Below are 22,356 nucleotides of genomic sequence, written 5' to 3'. Positions count from 1 at the left end.
CGTCAAATATGGATTCATCATCCACCAAAGTTCTATGGAGATTTGAATTATCAAGGATCATTGTAATTACCATAAGGTCGTCGTGACCAGATGTCAACCCTTGTGCATCCTCTTTGGTGGATGAGATTGTGGGCAGATCGGGAGCTCCGCTACTTGATATACCTCCTTAAGATATCTTTTATGTGAGGACTTAGTAACTCCTCCTCCTCCTGCAAATCCTCCATTTATCTTGTATATGGCCTATCAGGAGTTTAGGGGAGTCGACCTCACCGACTTTAATCTTTATCTCCTCTCTTCCTCTTTCCCAGGTCATCCAACCTTTCAACGAGGTATCTTTTTAGCCGACCTTCTCTGGCCAACTTTTCTATAACATTTTTCAGATCATAACAGTCATTGGTAGAACGCCCATATAGTTTGTGATACTCGCAATATTTTGTCTGACTTTCAGCCTTTTTGTGCTTAATGGGACGAGGAGGCAGAAGTTTTTCAATGTGACAAATCTCTTTGTATATATCAACAAGAGAACTTGAAGTGGGGTGTAGTTGAGGTATCTTCGAGGTTTCTCTAGGTTGTACTCTTCCTTTTTCTTTGTCTCATTCTCTAAGTCGGGAGTTCTCTTCCATGTTAATATACTTCTCTGCCCGCTCTTGTACTTCATACAAGAAAGTCGGGTGCTGCTTGGATATAGATTGAAAAACAACCATTCTCTAAGGTCGTTAACCAACCCTATTATTACTGCTTCAGGAGGTAGGTTTTGTATTTCCAAGCAAGCTTTGTGGAATATTTCCATATAATCTCAAAGTGTTTCTCCGACTTCTTGTTTGACCCCTAAGAGACTTGGAGCATGTTTGAATTTGTTCTTCTGAATTAAAAATTGGGTAAGGAACTTCCTTGCCAAGTCATCAAAGCAAGCCACCGACCTGGGTGGTAAGTTATCGGACCACTTCATCTCCGCCTTGGTCAGTGTTGTCAGAAAGGCCTTGCAACGAGTTGCATTGGATGCATCAACCAAGTATATCCGACTTTTAAACATTACTAAGGCAATGTCTCGGGTTAGTCATTCCGTCATAGAGATCCATGTCGGGACTGTTAAAGTTCCTGGAAACCCTAGCTCGCATGATTTCTTCAATGAACAGATCCTCCCCTCCGAGAGGAATTTCCTCCCGATTGCTCCGACTTCGAAGGTCGGCCTATAATATCTTGAGCTTTTCCTCCAACTCTTTTCGCCATCGTACTTCTTTTCATAATTCTCTCTCTACTTTTCGTAATGCTCTCTGTGTTCTCATCTGTCGCGGTGCCCGTGTAAGAGTCCTAGTATTTCTGTGGGATGAGGAGGCTCTTCGTCCTCCGGTGAATATACCTCCGACTATAGTCGTTGGGTGTAAGGATTTCGCGATGTTCCTTCCTCATTTGGATTACTTGTCCCTTCTTGTCGCGGGGGTACAATAAGGGTTCGTTCGTCATTGTGAGTTTTAGGCTCAGACTCGGATGCAGTGCGCCCGTCTTCAAATTGTTCGTCCGCCATGGTGGGGTGTAGACTTCTAGGCCTCCAAAAACGGCACCAATGTTCTAGGGGTTACCTGAAACTGGGTTACTTTTGGGCCTAGACGTGAGGTCTAGACTATTTTTGAGGCAACGTCTGACTTGTATTGGTGCCGAGGTGCTACCGTCCGAGTTTTTCGTGAGGAAATTGGGGTGGTACTTGCAAGAGACTCCGATGCTTAAGTTAGCAAGAACTTCAAACAAGTTTTTAGTAGATTTGGTCTTGAATAAATCAAAGAGTGTCAGTTTATTTATAGTAGAATAGATAACTACCTTTTAAAGTAGTTCCACCTTTATTAGTGGATAACTGTTCCCTTTTTCTATGGAGGTTGTTGAGACCTCCCTTCTAGATAAGTAGGAGATATCTTAGGAGGTAGTTACTTATTCGGATAAATAGGGTTAAGCTATCTTCGTTGCGTCCAACCTCTATGAGGTCCGATAGGAGTAGTAGAAGCCACCTTTATGGGATAGACAATTATTCTTTTTGGGCCTGGCTTCATTTTGGGCCAGGATATGAATACCTGGTGTGGATCAGGTTGCTGATGTCCTCACAAAACCCCTTGCTGCCACTGCGTTTGAAAGGCTGAAAGCCAAACTTCGAGTGTGTCCAAGACCCACTTTGAGTTTGAAGGGGGGTCATAGAGGCTGTGAAGTCCAAATCAGAAAAAGAAGAGAGTGAAAAAGTTAGTTATGTAGCAGGGCAACAAAATTGTGGTCCAGGTTAATTAGAGTAGGTTATCAGGCTTTGTTGAGTTGGTTAGGTGTTGTATTATAAATAGATAATCTAGGGTTAGTTTTATAAGAAGTTTTGTATTGTATAGTTCAATTTTACAAACTTGAATTCTCTATACTCTCTTTCTTTCTTTTTGTTCTCTCTTAAGTTTTCTGCTTCATTGAGTACAATGAAATTATTTCCCAAAAAAATAAAAAAATTTGAAATTCAACTTTTTTTTTTCGAGTGGAGATAAGTTTGTCGCACCCAAAAATTTACAAGAGTACATAGAAATAAACTATATTTAAGAATGACTTGAAATTTTTGTACTTTCACATTAATTTTTTTAAAATACAAACTCTTGAAAATCTATAAAAAAAATCAAATAGAATTATATATCCAAATTGTTATTTGTTCAATTATATATGATACATGCATACAAACAGCAATAGTATAGTATGAATGATGCTTCCTAATACCTAGAAAAACTTGGAAATTTAAAATTCATTGGTGAAAATGGCAAACTTTATAAATTTTATAAAGTTCAATGAAGATATGATGAACTTGCTCCACCAAAAAAAATTAGATCTTAAAAATAAAATTTTAATCATTTTTTAAAAAAAAATATTTTTTATTTTATAATAAAAAAAAACCCGCTTCAACATGAAAAATTAAGAACGGTCAAGGACTCAAGCTATGCATACAAGATGAAGTTGGCTGACTTTACTTTAGGACAATTTAAGCCCAAGTTGAAATTGGCTGACTTTACTTCAGGACAATTTAAGCTAAGCCTAATTATTGGTGAAAGGGACATGTGAATAACATCATTCATACCCCATTAAAATCATTTACGAGTATAAAATAAAAATAAAAATATATATTAAAAATAAATTAAATATATATTTACACATAAATAATTAATTTTAATAGTTAATTTTAATGTCTAAATAATATTTTTTTTTTCCTTATAATTTGGCCAAAGATTGCTTTCGGTAATCCATCAAAGCAATGAACATTAATTAACCATAATCCTTATAAGTTCTTATATAAAATACAAACCAAGAACAACAACGAAGAACAAGTTTTACAAAATTCTCTCTTGGTCACTGCTGCTTTGAGACTTTATCCAATGCGTCAAAAACAAATTGCTGAGTTACCTCCTCCACAATCACCGTCTTGTCTCTTGATTTAGAACCAGTTCCTATAGAAACTTGCCTTCGTTTTACACCTAAAACCTGTAATCACCACAACACCAAAATGTTCCATTTTCCAACACTAAAGAATCCTAAATTACTATGCAAAGTGAAAATTTCAATTCAACCACAGAGCCTTACAGAGCTAATGTAATTGAGAAGAGCGGCGTTTGCTTCTCCATCCCTGGCGGGCGCGTCGATTTGAACTCCTACCGCTTCATCGCTGATATCTAAAACCCTATTTCTTGTTACCAAACGGCGATGGAAATAGAACTATAAAATTGAACCTATGAAACTGAGTTTGAGTTGAAGAGAAGACCTGTTACGGATGCGGATTTGGATCCGGGTTTGGCGTGGATGGTTACGGCGACGGAAGAAGGAGACATGATCCTTATACAAGATGGAAATTTGTCTGATGTTTGTGGCGGAGACTGCGCCTTGGGTTCGGCCTTCGCTTTCCCCTTCTTCGCCGGCGCCATGCTTTCAGGTTCTTTTCCTCCCGGTGACCGGTGAGGGAGAAAGTGTCGATATCGCTGGCGATTCGATCAACGAAGATGGGTCCAAGAGGCAATAGGGGTTTTCTTTTTGGGGGAAACTGGGTGTTCGGTGAGATTTTATTTCGGGTTTGGTGGTTTGGGATCCGGCTCGTTGGTTACTTTTTAGCCTGCGTTTGTTTCAGATAATAACGCAAGATTGAAAACAAAATAAAGACAAAAATATAAAAAAGTAATTTTTTTTATATTTTATTTGATAATAAATTAAAATAAATTATAAAAATTTAATTTATTTTTATTTTTTATAAAAAATTTTAAAAAAATAAAAAAATATAATAATAAAAAAATATAATTATAAATATTTGATAGAAATAATAAAAAAAATAAGTTGTATTTTTTATTAACGTTAATATCTCGTAGTTATAAACAAATGCAATACAAATTAAAGTTTAGAGAGAAAGCAACTTGATTTGCACCATTAAATTATGGCAAACGAATTTGTTTATGTGATATTTTTTTATAGTTGTCAAAATTAAATCGGTCAAACAGTTAGGTTATTGGTCTACTAGTTTATTGGTTTAACTGAAGAATTACTAGTTGAACCAATAGAATTGGTTCTGTGTAAATAAAAAATATAAAATAGTCAAAAACTTAAAATTAAAATTTAAAATACATATCTTCACTAATATTTTAGAAACAATCAAGTTTTAACAAATTATAATCAATAAATTATAATCTGATTAGGTGATTATTATTAAATAAGTATATAAAATTCTAGTATTTTTTAACAATAAATTTTTTTAATTTTATTTTTATATTAAAGTATTTTTATATTTATTATATTGTTATATACTATATGTATTTATTGAAAAATAATATTAATACCATATAATCATATCATAAAAAAAAGTAATTATATTGTAATTAATAAAAATATTTTATATGTTTTTAGTTATACATGTTTAATAATATTTTTATTAATAATTATGAATAATAACAATATAATTAATTTAAATATAAGTGAGTATAAAATTAAAATAACATCTAAAAAGTTATTGTATAGTTTTACTATATAATTAATAGGGTAAAATACACAGTTAAACCAAACCCAACTCAATATTACACAATTCACTTAAATGAAAAAAAAATTTTACATAGATCTCCCCATTCACTTTTCTATGTAAATGGAATGAGCTAGACTAGATTTAGCTTTCTATGTAAATCTAATCAGTCTGTTTCGATTTATGCATGCATGCATGCTGTCCTAGTAAATCTAATCACCCTATTTCGATTCATGCCCTGTCCTAGTAAATCTAAATAGGGTGATTAGATTTACTAGGACAGCATGCATGCATAAATCAAAACAGGCTGATTAGATTTACAATATGTAATTTGAGAAAAATAATTAAAATACTATATCAACAAAACTAGGCTATTTTTTTATATCTCATCTATATTTTAAATTTTAAATTAATAACTTTTTCATGTTTATTTCTACTAAACTTTTTAAAATAGATGGTTTCAAATAACGATAGGGATAGACGGTTAGTTTTAAATTGCTAGCGCACACGTAAAAAATTACTAGTTTTAAAAAAAACAGATAAATTTACGTAAAAGTAGTGTTTTAAAGTTGTCCATTCAAAACCAGTTAATTATATTTCTAGAAACCAACACATTTGAATTCTTAATTATACATGTTCAAATAAAATTTATCAAAATTTTTAATTTTTTTATAATTTTTTATTCTTTTGGAATACTATTTTTTTTAATACTAATTTAAATGTGTGTTATTTTTATGAAAATAATGTTAGTTTCAAATGAATAATTTTAATAGCATACACGAACAAAAAATTACTAATTTTAAAAAAAATTGATGTGATTTAAAATTGTTCATTTGAAACTAACACATTATTTTTATAAAAACAAACACATTTAAATTAGTATTAAAAAAATTAGTATTCCAAAAGAATAAAAAATTATAAAAAATTAAAATTTTGATAAATTTTATTTCAACATATATAATTAAAAATTCAAATGTGTTGGTTTTTAGAAATATAATGAGCTGGTTTTAAATGGACAGCTTTAAATCATTACTTATACGTAAATTCATCTATTTTTCTAAAAACTAATAATTTTTTACGTGTACACTAGTAATTTAAAACTAGCTGTCTATCTCTATTATTATTTGAAACCATCTATTTTAAAAAGTTCAGTAGAAATAAACATGAAAAAGTTATTAATTATTTTTAAAATTTAAAATATAGATGAGATATAAAAAATAGCCTAATTTTGTTGATATAGTATTTTAATTATTTTTCTCAAATTACATATTGTAAATCTAATAAGTCTGTTTCGATTTATGCATGCATGCATGCTGTCCTAGTAAATCTAATCACCATGTTTAGATTTATTAGGACAGCATGCATGCATCCATAAATCGAAACAGACTGATTAGATTTACATAAAAAGCTAAATCTAGTCTAGCTCATTCGATTTACATAGAGAAATGAATGGGGAGATCTATGTAACATTTTTTTATTTGGGTGAATTGTGTAATATTGAGTTGGGTTTGGTTTAATTGTGTGTTTTACCCTAATTAATAATTAGCATATAAAATATCAAAGAATAACATAGTTCAATGACAAAAGGAGTATACAATAATAAAGAAGACTTAGGCTCAAACGATACCTTCATCAATTTTAGAATTTTCTCTCAAACGATTCAGTTGAACCGATTTTCACCGAATTTGACCAGTTCATCCCCCGATTTACCAGTTTTTCGATCGAACTAGTTGGTTCGATTCGATTTTTACAACTATGCATTCCTTACACTATTCTATTAGGTTTCAAATTTATTTTAATTTTAAAACCCTAATTTTTCATAGATTCCCATATCTCCAAGCGTGAGGATTTATCATCATGAAGTATGGAATGGTAACTAAAACACTTGAATGCTTTCAATCTTTCTACATTCTGCAATTCTTGAGTATACTAGTTATTGTTATATAATTTATTCTCCAAAACATTCACTATTTGTAGTTTTGTACTCATATAAAAAATCAAATGTTCGCTATTAATCATCATCACATTGTGAAAGTTGGGAGCTTTCAAATTCTTACATTTTTCATGAATCCTAACACTGAAGGAAAAAGGGCAAGAGAGGACAGCGTTGGCCAAAGGACAAACGACAGCCATCATCGTCATTGTGGAGAAAGATGAACAGAGAGAGAGAGAGAGAGAGAGAGAGAGAGAGAGAGAGAGAGAGAGAGACGAGATAGAAAAATCAAAGAATAAATGGCTAAGCAAGATGACAATAGCGACGAGCAAGTCCACTGCTATTGCTATTGCCATCGCCAAATTGAGGATAAGGAAACAGAGAGAGAGAGAGAGAGAGAGAGAGAGAGAGAGAGAGAAGGCGATGACATCCTTGAGGAGAGAAATGGTGAGGAAGATGTTGTTGTTGTTGTTGCGGAGGTTTCTGTGAGAAAGAAGAGGAGGATATTATTGTGAGAAAGAAAGAGAGTAACTGATATCTATTGTTGTTGTTGCTGCAGGCTTACTGCTACTTCTAGGAGGTTTGAGTAAGGGGAGAGAGTGAGGAGATGATGTTGTTGTTATTCTTGCTGTTTCTCTAGGGATGTTTGGGAGAGGGAGTGACTAAAATACTGTCTGTTGTCATTGCAGTTGCTTTGGAAAGGGAGCGGGAAAGAATGAGAAAACGTATAACGAAATTAACTTTTCTTTAAGGTTTGGTATTTTGTAGTGTTTTTTAATATTTGGGGGTATTTTGTCGCTAAAAAAAGTGGATGTCATTTTTATCAACGTATTGATAATCTAAAGGATGGAATTGGTAGTTTACCCTTTTAAAATTATGACTTATGAGAGAAAGTGAGTCATGAAATAAATTGAAAGAATTAAAAAAAATCTAAATTATCTAAATTCATAAATAAAAGGATTAAGTACAATTTTTGCATTTAAATTCATCCTTAAGGTTCAATTTGGTTTTAAAATCGTCCTTCGAACACTTATACCCTCAATGTCATCATCTCCATCAGAGAGAAGCAAAAACTCAGAGAGAGAGAGAGAGAGAGAGAGAGAAGCAGAAACTCAGAGAGAGAGAGAGATTGAAGAATAGAAGGAAGCCTCGCCATCGCTCTCGTCTCACCTCATCTTGCCCTCGCTGTCACCGCACCCGCCCTCGCCATCGTCGCGCCCCGTCCTCATCGTCGCTGCGCCTCGCCCTCGCCGTCGTAGCGCTGCGACTCGCCCTTGCCTCGCCGTGATGCACTTGGCCCAGCTTCTTGTCTCGCTGGTGGTACCACCTCTAAAAGGATCTCCAAGCCTTTGATTTTGATTTTGATACCCAACGCATTAGGAACAATGAGAGATTCGTGTCTTTTGTTGACACAGTTCTATCCCAGCATAAGTTTTCGAAATCCAAAAGCTCCGCCTCTCATGTGCGACACACATAGATGACGGCAATGCCATCGGAAGGTGGATGCGTGTTGCTCTCAGACCCTACCTTTAGGAAATGGATCTTCTTTTGTTTGGTTATGGTAATAGCAACTGTGCTGATGAAATATTCACATGTGCATCGCTGGTGTCTCTCGCCCTTGGTGGTGGTCGTGTTCCTTCCCTCCCTGTCCTCTGTCATCCAAACTCTTGTAAAATATGGGTGAGCTAGCAGAGAAACCCTAATTCCCTAATTCCCTTTCATCCCTTCCCCTTAATCACAAATCCTAATTTCTAAACATGGATTGTTGTTTCACGTTATTGGTTCTTTGGTTTTGGTGAGAAATTAGAGAAAGAACAAGATATTTGTTGTTCTTGTTAATGTCTAATCCTTTTGTTAATGTATGTTTTGACAATGATGATGATGATTTTCATGTTTCTTGTTAATGATGATGGTTTTAGTGATGAATTGTTGTTTTGGTTCTGATTTATTTGAGGTTGCTGTTGAAGGTTGGATTTTCTTGTTGGATTCATGAACAGATGGTGATGGGGTGGTAGTAGGTGGGGTGGAGGTGGTGGTAAGAAGAGAGAAACGATGATGATGGTGATGAGAAGAGAGAGAAAGAGAGAGAGAGAGAGAGAGGGTATTTTTGGCATTAAAAAAATTAATTTGTCAAAAAGGACAATTTTAAAACGATGTTGAACCTTAGGGACGATTTTGTATGCAAAAAAAATTGGGAACAAAAAAAAAATTCGGCCTAAACCATAGAAACCAAAATCGTACTTATTGATTCTAATTGATGTCAGTTTTAATGAAGCTAACTTTCTTAAATTAATACAAAACAATTTTTTTTCAAAATCTTAATTTTACAATTAATTTTGGTAAAAATTTTTCATATCTCCATCGTACTTTCGATCATTAATTAAATTCTATAATAGATATTTTTGAAATGAATTTAAATTAAATAAATTATCAAAAGAATAAAAAATGATAGAATATAATTCTAACTTAATAAATAAAATAGAACAACTATCTAATAAATAATGTTTGAAAAATATTTATTGATGTAGTTCAAAAATTCAACGAATTGATTGACAAAGTAGCTCTAAGAGATATATTTTTAAAATTTACAAATAGTTAACCCATCTTTATTGATGAAGGAGATGACTTGGTGTCATTATATCAAGTATTTTTATGTCAGTTTTCTAGTAAATTTCTAGCCAATAGAAAAAATTTAACATCTAACCATTTATAAAGATACAGAAAGACTAGCAAGCTCATTGGTAAGAATGTTCAAAAGAATACAACGAATAACTAAAGAATCTCGTACCAAAATTAATTACAAAAGCATGAATACTTTGGCTAAAGAATTTAAATATGGAGTAAAGATGTGTGTTTTTTCTGGAAATGGACGTTTTTGGTGTATATGTAGACAGGCAGACGTTGTAGAGGTGCAGGCACAATACGCAGGTAATGTGCTGACTTAGCACGCTGCTCACATGTTGGACACGTGTCTAAATCTAAAGCAACACACAATTTTCATGTTGACACGTGGTGCTCATCCGTCACATGCAGATGCGTGATTCCTCCGTGGCAGGCAACACATAAGTTTCGTGTTGCACACGTGGTGGATGTTGGTTGGATGGTTTAGCAACACGTAGCCTGCGAGATGAGTCTTCTGCCTATAAAAAGCAAAGCTCGTAACCATTTTGCTTAATTTTGAGAGAAGTGTTTTCCTTCAGGGCCGGTATGCTAAAGGGCACTGCAAATATAGTGGTTTTCCACAACGGTGAGGTCGTACGAAATACGTATGAGGGTGTGAGTTTTGCGTTTGAGAATATGTTTTTGTTTGTCGTTCTGTGCACTATAATGTTTGCGGAACTACAGTATGGGCTTTGTCAAAGCATAGAGGCTGATATTGTAAAGAGGGTGACCAACATTCTCTACAGGAGTCTGGTTGTCGTATTTGGCGACTTGATACAGTTTGAGGTTATGCCAATCATCGACGAAATAAGTATTCAGCGGATATTTTGTATTCACCAAGAAACTCATGTGCAACACCCGAGGATTGAGTTATACGTTGAGTTTGAGCATATTATTGTAGATGTGGTTCAAGATGACCCAGATGTGCAAGATGACAGAGTTGAGGCATGCTTGGGAATGTACGATGATAGTGATGAGGAGTTCGAAGCTACGTACGAAACCGGTGATAAGGATGAGGACGGCAACGGGGGAAGTGAGGCAGTGCTGGAAACTTTAGTGGTTCCAGCCGCAGTTAGTCAACTGATGGACGTTCCACCCTTTATCCGTAGCTTGGATCTTGATGCCATGTATGCACCGGAGTTTTCAAAATATGCAAACATAGGTACGTGAGCAGTGGGTAGTATGTTTACTTGATTTTGTTTTAGCGGATCAATGAACAAAAAATTTGTTTTCTTATAGGTGTTGCTGATCTTGAGGATGGGGAGTTTAGGATCGGAATGGAATACGGTTCAAGAAAATCAGTCATTGAGACAATTCAGAGTTACGTTATCTCCAGAGGAGTTGATTACGTTGTTTATGAATCCGAGCCACAGACATTCTATGCAAAGTGCAAGACTTACGGACGTGGGTGTGACTGGCTTATCCAAGCTAGCTTGATACAGAAGAAAGCCTGTTGGAAGATTCGGAGATACAACGGGAGGCACACATGTTCCATGGGAACGATCTCACAGGATCACCCCAAGTTAGACTCGGATACGATTGTTGAGGCTATGAAGCCATTGGTTGAATCCGACCCATCCATAAAGGTCAAATTTATAATTGTAGAGGTCCAGGCAAGATTCAACTACACTATTAGTTACCGGAATACTTGGCCGGCAAAGAAGAAGTCGATAGCCAAGGTTTTCGGTGGATAGGAAGAATCTTACCAAACTTTGCCGTTGTGGTTCTTGACGATGGTTCAGAAGATGCCTAGTTTACAAGTCCAAATAGAAACACGACCCCTGTATAACAGGAGTCAAGAGGTGGACAGTGTTAAGATACTTCATCAGGTATTCTGGAGCTTCAATCCATGCATAAGAGCTTTCAAATATTGCAAGCCGCTGGTTCAGGTTGACGGGACCCACCTGTACGGAAAATATAAAAGTTACCTTTTGGTTGCAGTTGCGTAAGATGGGAATCAAAATATTGTACCGATTGCTTTTGCCATTGTAAAGGGTGAGACTGCTGATGCTTGACACTTTTTTCTCAGTAATTTACGAACACATGTTGTAAGAAAAGACGGCGTGGGAAAAATCTCCAATCGTCATGAGTCAATCTAGGCCGCAGTAAATCGTAGCGGAGGTGATTGGAAACCTCTGAGAGTATGGTGGATGTTTTGTATTCGGCACATTGGCAGCAACTTCTTGAGGGAATTCAAGGTTCTGTACATGCAAAACCTTGTGGTCAACATTGGGTATTCAAGGACAGTGGAGGAGTACAACGCCAACTACAGGAGGTTGCAAGAACAAGGCGAGGCATATGTTCGTTAGTGCGACAACATTGATCGTCCCCAGTGGGTGTTGGCATTTGATGAGGGACATCGATGGGTCACATGACGACGAACCTTGTTGAGCGCATTAATTCGGTGTTGACATGTGGCCGACACGTGGCATAGCGTGGTTAACTCATAGCCTGTGTGCTGCTTCGATAGAGACACGTGGCCTGCGTGCTGCTTAGATGAAGGCACCTTCGCTTGATGAGCTGAGTATGTATGGTTGCCTCTTGCATGGAGCAAGGTTGAGCTAAGTATGTATGGTTGCCTCTTGTATGTATGGTTGCCTCTTGCCTCTTGCCTCTTGCATGGCCGACGCGTCAACACGGAACCTGTGTGTTGGATAGTATTTCTGATGTCTCCACAACTCTGTAAAACACCCCAAATACCAATATTTGAAGAAAACACCATTCTTTTCTCCACATATTAAATAACTTTTGGAATACTTTGTCTATTTTCAGCAAAAACAATTGAAGAAAAGGGAAATTAAACTACTAATAGAATTTGAGTCAACATTCTATAATTTTAATTGACTATTAGAAAAATTATCTAAGAAGCTAAAAATGAATCTATGTTTTTTTATTCAAGATAGAAAAGATCACAAGTGCTAATTGTGCATCTAGAAAATGTCTGAAGAAAATAACAAGAATGATGGGACTACTCACATGCAAAAAGGGTCACCTGGATTTAGAAAAAGAAGACATATTTGATATACCTCTCTCCATATTATTATAGGGTGACCTCAACTCTTAGGCAAGGTTCTGAAAATCAGATTGAACTAACTTCAATCGGGTTAACTAGAAATCAGTCATCTGATCGGTCCGGTTCATCCCCAAAACTATGCTGCAAAAAACTGAAAAAAAACTGGTCGAACCGGCAGTTAACCGCTAAATCGACCGAACCGAACGGGTTTTTAAAAGTGATAGTTTCCAAAATCCACCAAAACGGCGTCGTTTTGATGCTTAAGAAAAAAATTTTAAATGCCTGACCCCTTTCCATTCTTCCCTCTCTCACTCAAAAAACCCTAATCTGTCCCCTGATCCCTTCACTCCCTCTCTTCTCTTCGAAGTTCCAACAGCCACTAGCCCACCACCCCCTAGCCACCATCCGAAACCCATCACTACACTCGTGGCCGAACCCTTCTCCTCGTCGTGGGTGCCAATCGTCGCCGGCGAAAAAGTCTGCTCGGCTATCTTCTCGACGTTCCTCCTCTCCCACTACAAGGGAGGCGCGAACTGGCGGCCGTTTTTTTATTAGCAGCGGTTTTAAACCGCCACAAAATCAAATGCTGGCGGCTAATTGGACCGTCATGGATATGGGCGCCGGGATTGGGTTTGGCGGCGGTTTCCAGCAACCGTTGACATAACCGCCGCTAAATCAAATTTTTACGGCACACCAATAGAAAATCGCCGCCAAATCAGACTGACACAATTTGCTTCCTATTTACCGGCGGTTTCGAACAGCCGCGATTTATCTCGATATGTCTAAGTTGCCACAAGTTTAGCGACGGTTTTAAACTGCCGCTAAATAATACTATAGTTTCGGTCACAGATATCGGCGGTTTAAAACCGCCGCTAATTTAAGAAAAATTTTTAAAAAAATTAGGATTTTTCAGAAAAACACGCATAATTTTTTAAAAATATTATTGAATTATTTTTTATTCTTTTTAGATTTTTTATTATTTTAAGAGTGAATATTTTCAACCTTAGAATCTAAATTTTTAGCAAAAACAAAATTAAAATATAAGCAAAACAAAATAATATATTCATAAAAATACGAAGAAAATAAATCTCTTTCAAAGAGTTGCTCAGTCTAATTTAATAAAATGTTTGCTTCAATCCAAAATATCTCCAGTCCTAATATTCTATTTTTCACTATATCATTCCATGAAACTCATCCCTGCAGCAATGTTTAGTGGCAGCTCCTCACCTTGCCGTTGAAACAGATAAATCAGAGCACTCTCCATCACCTTTATCTTTTTTTTCTCTGCTGCTGCCTTATTTTCCATCACCTTTCTCTTCAACTTCTCGCCTTCTAGCTCTACCTGCAGTTCAAGCAGCTTCCTCAGGATCTGTGGAGATTAAGCACTACACAGCCAAGCTCATATATGCAATTCCTCTTTTATGGTTTACCTTTAAAAAAAAGCTAACATGTCTAGTGAGACATACATATATGCACAATATAGATGTAATAAGAAAAATCAATTCCCAAATCCAAATCCAATAAATTCAAATCGATATAGACACAATATTTTAAATAAAATTGAATTGGATTGGGAAGTAAAAGTGAAACCAATACTATGCAAATTGTAACAAAATTATATTAAATTTACTATATAAATCGATCTAAATTGGCATGTATTTAATATTTATAGTCCAATTGTATGTCCATATATACGAATGTAGGAGGAGTGTCTCATAAATTGCTCTCTGCCTTAATTGTTGTCGTAAGTAACCAATATAACTTACTAAATCGTTAGATCAACGATGATTTATTTTTGTCTTACTAGTTTGTTTCCAATAACAGTTTAACTTCATATACACTCTCATAGTAAATTATTAGACACTTGCAATGATTTACATGTATGTTTTGAGTTTACTTCATCAACAACAAATTAGAAAAGAGGACACAAATGCATATATTTTTCAATCAAGATATTCATGTAGAATTAATTTTCAACCAATTTATGTCTGATAAATCCAACAAGTAACTAATAAGATGAAAATGCATTCAGGATATTTCATCAGTATATAGGTTCCCTATAAGATTGAGAAAATGTAAGGATTAGTTTGATAAATTTACCTTTGTGGATTTGAACATGATTTGTGCAGCGTAGTTAAGGAAAGCCAGAGACCCCTTTGTTAGGCCATGAGAACCCATAAGAACAGCTGAAAGCTTCACATAAGTTTTCCATGGATTCACCATTTGCTTGCTTGTGAAGCCTTGAAGGTAAATCAGGAAAAGGTAAACAAACCCTTGAATAAATGTGAAGTACCAACCATAGCTGAAAATTAATAAACCACCAAATCGTTAGTCACAAATTAATATCACTAACAAATAAAAATAGTACTAATTAATTCATCGTATATCTTGCTGAGGATATATATATATATATATTAGTCTTACTCCTAAATCCTAATCTATTTATTTATGTATCTATCTTGGTCAGCCTATATATAATTGTTGCTGCACATTTTAATCAGCATGAATCCCTTCAGTCAAGTTTATTATAGGAGACAAACTGTGACCAACCTTGCTACAATCAAGTCTATATATTCTAATAACTTGGGGATATGCATTTATCAAAAAAGCATACCTTCACTGAGGATTAAACTTTTGGATTAAATGAATAACACTTTGACAATAAGAAAGAAAGAAAAAATAATTTTATTACTTGTACATTAGACTGCAAAGTTTGAAATATGTTTCATCATCATAGAATAGCTGACAATAGGACAACCTCCCATCCCTTCCAGCACGGCCTATCTCCTAAAAAATCCAATCCAAATATTCAAAAAGACTTATGAAAGAACATTTTACTATATTTTTACTAGTTTAAAAAAAATCATATACCTGCACATACTCCTCCAGACTTTTAGGCAGACTATAATGAATTACCTGAACACAAATATGACATGGGTTTCCAGAATGATTTAGTTTAACATATAAGATATTTATATAGGAATGTGAATATTCATAGAAATTGATGTAGAAAAGCATAATATGTTAATAAGCCTTACAGCTCCAACATCACTTTTATCCAGTCCCACATACCAAATGCCACAGTTGCAACAACCTTCATAAAATGTCACAAGGAGTTAGTTGGCAAATAAATTTGTGTCTGAAGCACCAACAGGAGAAAACATGATGAAAATATTATAGAACAATGAATTTAAGCACCACAAAATTGACAAAATTGGAAATTAGAACAAAATTTTTTATCTTGCCACTTTGATCTTGTTGGAGGTAAACAACTCTTGGACATAGTTGCGTTCCTTTGAACTCATACTACCATGATAACTCTATTTTAATCCAAGTCAAGCATCAGATTTATAATTCAGCAGCAAGGCTTAACAGAATTATCTACATATTGAAAGAGAAATGCATAGCTAACCTTTGTCGAAATATTGTTATCATTCAAGTATCGGCTAATCATATCAGTTTTAGACTGCAACAAGAAAAGAAATAATTGATTCCCAACAAGAAAAGCATTATAACATCACCACTAAAGAAAGCGAACTTATGTAATTAACTATCTTCTATCTGAACAATTAGGAACAGCAAGCAATACTACACATTTTCAATACTGAATGGAAGAAGGGATAATTTACAACTGACAAATGGGTTCAAGACATTCATAGTATCCTAGAGTTGAAAGTTGGAAACTTGGAATAAAGCAATCCATATACACACCTGAAATTTGCAGTATATGATAATGCTTTGAACTTTGGCAAAAGGAGAAAACTTCATGAGAACCAGAAGGTCTTTCATTCTATTATGTTCAGTAAGTATGTATAAGTTAACCAAAGTTCAGATAAGGTAAGGAAAAAATGCAGGTTAAAGCAGAAAATCAAAGCATCTAACTTGCCTATTTTTCAGCAAAGACACCGATAAATGAAAATTGTCCCTTAGTTGTGCCTTTTGAATAAGATTTGTGCAAGGAATATCTAGAGCAGACATGATGGCATCTAAAGTTGTGTTTATAGCAGTTGCTGTTATTGCAAGAATAGTACCTATGTTAAGCCTTTTACGGAGCAAAGATGCTCTAAGTCTCATGAATGATGGTTGAAAATTGTGAGACCTGTAGAAACGTTAATCACAAGATCAACAGGGAAGCAGATCAAAGTGGAAACATTAATATGAACAAAATACATCCGAATCCCTCACCATTCAGAAATACAGTGTGCTTCGTCAACAACAAGTGAGATGCCTGACATACCAGAAATAATAGACAGAAACTCCTCATTCAGGAAGCGCTCTGGGGAAACAAAAAGCACCTATATGAATTAGAATTGAAAACATTAGCCATATGTAACAACTAACAAGTACTACCATCACCAGTAAATAAAACTGGCATGCAAATCTATCATCTGCAATGGCCTAAAAACAAAAGTTATTGCATCTTGTGCAATAAAAGCAACCACTCTGCAAGAGTTCAACTTTTTTCTTCACTATCAAAACCAAACCAAAGTAGCATTCAGTTGCAGAAACTCACCTTCACTGCACCTTGTCTAAGCTGGTTCAGTGTTTCAGCTGCTTCCTCAGATGTCTACAATTGTTTAACAACGAACCAAACAAAAAGATTAAATAACCACGTCCCATACATCCATCAGAATAAGTAAATTACATCAGATGAAATACCTGACCGCTGCTTAAACAACCTTTTCATATACAAGGTTAAGACAGCAGAACAATAGATGAAAATTCCAAGCTCAGAAGTAGAATAAAAATAGGGGAAAGATCAATGTGGAAGAACGAACCAGTAATAGGGGAGAGGCCACGATAGCTCAGATCGGCGCACAGGGGAGGAGGGTGTAAGGGTTTCACGCACGATCGAGGAGATGGAAAACTTCGACGCTGGTGAGAGAAGGACGAAGGGCAGCCGCACGACTCCACAACCACACAAATGCGCAGGGTGAATCGAAGATTAGGGATTTCAGGCACCATGGATGAGGGAGTATGGATTTCAGGCACTGTGCAGGAGAGTCGAAAGCTTGACGCCGGAAAGAGGAGGATGGATCAGCGATGCACGGTGGAGCAGTAGTGCCAGGGTTTCATGCGCTACCAATCTCACTTTGCGGGTTTCTGCAAGATTGGGGAAAATATTAGTTATAAGATAAAAAAAAAGGCAAAATAAAAATTGAATTATGATAAAGATCCAAATTAGCGGCATTTCAGATGCAGTCGCCACCGATGGTGCAACATATTAAGGATTGGTACTTCTGCTGACATGTTTTGTGGCGGTAAGCTGAGCGGCCGGCAATTTTTTGCCGCTATCCTCCGTGTCTCTTGTAGTGTCCTGGCATCACCGTCGTGAAGGATTGCTGGGTCCGTCGGTCATTGTCTGTCGGAGCTCACTGTCTCTCTGTTCGAGCTCACTTCCATGTTCAAGCTCTCTCTCTGGCTCTCTCGGTTTGAGCTCACTTCCCTTCTCTGTCGCTGTCACTTCCGGTTCCGTCGTCGCCGTCAATTCCTTTCTCCCTCGCTGCCGGTACTTCAATTTATTTTTGCTTGTTTTCAATTTTTTTAATAATACTTATTCTGTGATTCTAACTTGCTAGGTTTACTATTTTGAGTTACTGAGTTAGTATAATACTAATTTTATGATTCTGAGATGCTAGGCTTAATATTCTGAATTGCTGCTGCATGTTTGAGTTAATTTTGTTGATGGTTAATTTTGTTAGTTTCTGATTTTCTGATTTGGAAGATGTAATCATAAAATGATTTTCTGAATTAAATTCATTTCATACAATAAAAATATATGTTAGTGTTGGTTTTTTTTGGTAGAACATTATGTTTGTTATTTTTATGCATTTTGATGTTGTTTACTTATAAATTTTGTTAATATATGTTTGTTATTTTCTGAATTTGAGTAATTTTGTGTTTTGTACTGTTGTGAGAATTGAGACTAAATGATTATGGAGGGTGATTTGTTTGAATTTGTGTAAATTGTATTGTTTTGTTTTGTGTGGATGGTGCAGGCTGAAATTGAAGGAGCATATGCAGTACTGCATCGATTACTCTGAGGAGATAAACAAACTTGCCAAGGTCCAGAATTAGACTTTGAAAAATTAACATAGTACTTAAACATCATAAATGAGAATGTTATATTAGTTTTGTAAGACCCAAAACCTTTGAAAAAGGGCTATCATTAGCTAATTTCAAATTCAGTGTTTCTATAGCTTTAATTTCAGAAATTTCTTTATTAAAGAAAATTAAAGCAAGTTTTGATTTATTGAATTTGAGATATGTTATGATTTATTATCCAATTTTATAATTATTGGATTATTTTCTATATTCAAATTATAAAGTTGGCAGTTGTGAAATAATAAGAATTTCTATATAATTTGGATTAAATAATTAATATTTTAAATATTAATACTGTTACTTTGGAAAATAAAGGGTTTAATTATATTATTTCTAATTATTTTGATTTGGGCATTTTATGGAAAATAATTTGTAAAATTGGTGAGAAAATAGTATTTTCTATATGCAATTAGTGTTGGATTTAATGTGGGCTTCAATTACTCTATTATCCACAATTTTATTTGAAATTACAAAAATGTTCCTAACCCTAATTTTTGAAAACGAAACCCTAATTCCTAACTCTCAGCCACCACACAGTAACCCTTCCTTTGCCCCAACAGAACGCAGCAGCCCTCTTTTCTTCCCAGCAGAATGCAACACACAGATTTGTGAAAGAAAGAAAGATCCGGAAGGGAGAAGGAGGAAGGGCGGCGCTGGCGGGCGTCACTACCGCTGCGCCGCTGTGTTGCACCGAGGAGGGGGAACCGGAGACGTGGCACTGTGCGGTGCTGGCAAGGAGTGCTGTCACCGTTGCTGGCGCCGAGGAGAAGGAGAGACTGTGCGACAATGAAGGAAGGGGACGCGGGCCAGAGACGCGAGGAGCGCGACCCGCTGCGCCGCCGTGGATCCCTTGTCGTCGAGCTCGAAGGAGCAGGGGAGAACGACGTTGGGTTTGAAAGAGCCAGAGGTGGTGCGGCGCCAGGGAGAAGGTGAGCTGTTCGTGCCACCCAGTCGCCGGTCCGCTGCCTCCATTTTTCGCCGCTGTACCACGGAGAGGAGAGAGCCGCGCCGCACCTCGGTCACTGCTAACCCACCGAAGAAGCCGCCGACGTTCGTGCCTCCCGTCACCGTCAGGTGCGTCATCACCGCGCCTAGCCTCGCTGCCGTTGACCTCCTCGCAGTCCACTGCCACCGATTGAGCACCACGGAGGACAGAGAGCATGCTCGATAAGTGAGAAGGGATGGAGGCTGGGCTGGGAGTCCAACCACCGCGTCCAGCCGGCGCCGCCCCCGTCGGAACTACCACCATCAGAAAGGGGTTTCGACTGCCGCAGGTGTCGCTGCCGGAAAAAGGGAGCTGCGTCTTTGTGATTCTGATTGCCGGGAGTGGTTCTGTGACTTCCAGGAGCACCGTCGGAGCTTCGGGCTGCTTTTGCCGTTGTTGGAAAATTCTATCGGTAAGGACTTTAAGTTGGTTCTCCTTTCTGTTGAGTTTATGGGAACTTCATTGTCACTGCATATGGTTCAGGTCATCGCTGCTGCTTGAGGTAGCTGTCGGGCTGTCGCCGAACCGGTTCGAAGACCGCCGCTATTTCGGTTCAGCCGTTCCTTCTTCGGTTTGGTAAGCGTTTCGATTTGAAAGCCCTTTCGTTACTGTTCTGTAATCTCACGCTGAGGTTTGTGGCATTAATCGCTATAAGATTGAGTTTCGATTGTTGTATGTTACGATTAGAATTGCTGAGACTGTTGAGAAAACAAGTGAAGCCGAGTTGTTGGTTGCCGTCAATTCCGGTTGAGGCGGAAAGAACTCTGTGACGCGTTTGGGTTATGGAATTTGCGTTTTGAGGTAGGGGCGCTTTCCAAAAACTATGTTTTAAGTATTGGAATTATTATATATGGATACTGTTGTGAGATATTGTGTATTTGGTGATTGTATCTGCCTTATGTGTTATTTGATTGACTCGAGTGATTATGGACGTTGGTTTGGTTGAATTGTTGTGTGGCTTTGTGAAATGTAATGTTTTGAAGTTGATTCTTTAAAAGATTTGAAATCTGAGTTTAATCCGTTGAGGATTGGTTTGAATTGAGTCAATTATTTTGATGATGTGAAAAGTCGAATACACTTTTGAATTCAGCCTGGATTACTTTAATTGACTTGATCTTGGACAAATGATTTGTTACTGAACCGTTTCTTTAAAGCTTTGGAAATGAGTTAAATCGGTTGATATTGAGTTGATTTTGAAATGGTTTTCTTGAGATATGCCACTGAGGCGACTGTTGGATTTAGCTTGCTTTGAATTGATTTCTGGTTTTGAGCTGTTGAAAAGGAATGAGAAACGGTTTAGTTGGGACTTGAACCGGGTGGCAAAAGTCCAAGTTTTAGGGGAGGTGCTGCCGAAATTTCTACAAAATCCTAGTCTTGTTTGAAAAGTTATTTAAAAAGGATTGGATTTGAGAAGTTGTATTATTTGATTTATTAAGAGAATATTTATATTTTCAAGCTTAATTTATTTAGTGAACTTTATGCCTTGAGTTTGACTTGTTTAGAAATGAACTATTTTTACCGTTTGAATCACTGAAGGAAAGAATGATACTCTAATATTGATTTCAATATAAAAAGGAGCTTTTAGTGATTTCAAAGGAATCTAGACTTTTGATTGAGTAATTAAGTTTGAGGCATTTTGGAAGAGTTAGAAAAATGGGTTCCAAAAAGAAACCTGAAAGTGGTTTGATTCAAATGAACCGGTTCCTTTTCAAATGAGTTGATTTTTGGACCGGGTTGGAACTTGTGATTTTGTATGGTCGGTTTCATAATAAATTCAGTTTTATTTACTTGAACCGAGAATCCATGATTTTAAGAGTTTCAATGAATTTTAAGGAATTGATATAGGTTGACCTTCCCTAAAGACTTGGGACTCTGCCGAGAAGCTTTTATTATAAAATTTCATTGTGGGACGGGTGGTTTTGAATACTTTGAAATAAATCCTTAACCTGCCATGGTTTTGGAAGTTTTGGAAAGAGAATGCCGAGAGTGGCTTTGTTTTAAACAGGGAACTCACTTTGAGTAAATTTGGCTTATGAGCCTGAGATGATTTTTAGAAATGAGATCTTTTAAGCCAAGGTTGAAAAGAGTTGAAATTTGATTTCAAAGTGAAATGGCTTGAGAAAAGTGATTTGTGGCTTAAATGCTGGTTTTATGAATTTGATGATGTTGAATGGTGGAAGTGCTGTTTTGTTATGGGCCGGAATGGCTGTGTATGATTATGAATATTGGCTGGTTCTAGATTGAAACGTGAACCAGAATGGCTGTGTATGATATTGATTTATGGCTGATTGCCGAATGAGTTATGGGCCGTATGGCTGACTATGAATTATGAATTTAAGCTAGATGGCTGAGATGGATGTTGATCCATGGCTGGGATTGAATGAATATATGCTTGAGATACCTGGGTAGTAGCAAGGGTTGTGGTTCGTCCCACTTGCTCCAGGCCAGAGACTGTGATGCCTGGGTAGTAGCGCTAGTAGTGGTGATTCCACTCGCTCCAGGTTGAGCTTTTAAACACCCGCCTGGGTAGTAGCCGCAGTAGTGGTTATTCCACTGGCTCTGGGTTGAGCAGATAGTAGCAATGGGGTTGTAGCTCAAACCTACTTGCTCCGCGATGGATGTTTCTATACATGGTTAGCTACCAGGACGTGTCGGGT

The 22,356-nt window shown here is 36.5% G+C and overlaps 2 protein-coding genes across 2 annotated transcripts; one reads left to right on the top strand and one right to left on the bottom strand.

The window, feature by feature from the left end:
• Positions 1–3,139: 3,139 nt before the first annotated feature.
• On the bottom strand, positions 3,140–4,119 carry LOC107621589 (uncharacterized). The gene is made up of 3 exons (XM_016323622.3): positions 3,767–4,119; positions 3,589–3,677; positions 3,140–3,489 (listed from the first exon to the last, which is right to left on the bottom strand). Exons 1-3 carry the CDS (start codon positions 3,924–3,926, stop codon positions 3,358–3,360), a joined length of 381 nt encoding a protein of 126 aa, XP_016179108.1. The 5' UTR covers positions 3,927–4,119; the 3' UTR covers positions 3,140–3,357.
• Positions 4,120–8,471: 4,352 nt separating this feature from the next.
• Positions 8,472–11,290, top strand: LOC107620997 (uncharacterized). Its single transcript, XM_016323058.1, has 4 exons — positions 8,472–8,615; positions 9,826–9,863; positions 10,136–10,758; positions 10,836–11,290. Exons 1-4 carry the CDS (start codon positions 8,472–8,474, stop codon positions 11,288–11,290), a joined length of 1,260 nt encoding a protein of 419 aa, XP_016178544.1.
• The last annotated feature ends 11,066 nt before the right edge of the window (positions 11,291–22,356 follow it).

The sequence above is a fragment of the Arachis ipaensis genome, chromosome B10, assembly GCF_059453495.1.
Source record: "Arachis ipaensis isolate K30076 ecotype BB chromosome B10, ASM5945349v1, whole genome shotgun sequence".
Taxonomy (NCBI): domain Eukaryota; kingdom Viridiplantae; phylum Streptophyta; class Magnoliopsida; order Fabales; family Fabaceae; genus Arachis; species Arachis ipaensis.
The sequence above is the reverse complement of the archived record's forward strand: the minus strand, read 5'-3'. Positions and strand labels throughout refer to the sequence as shown.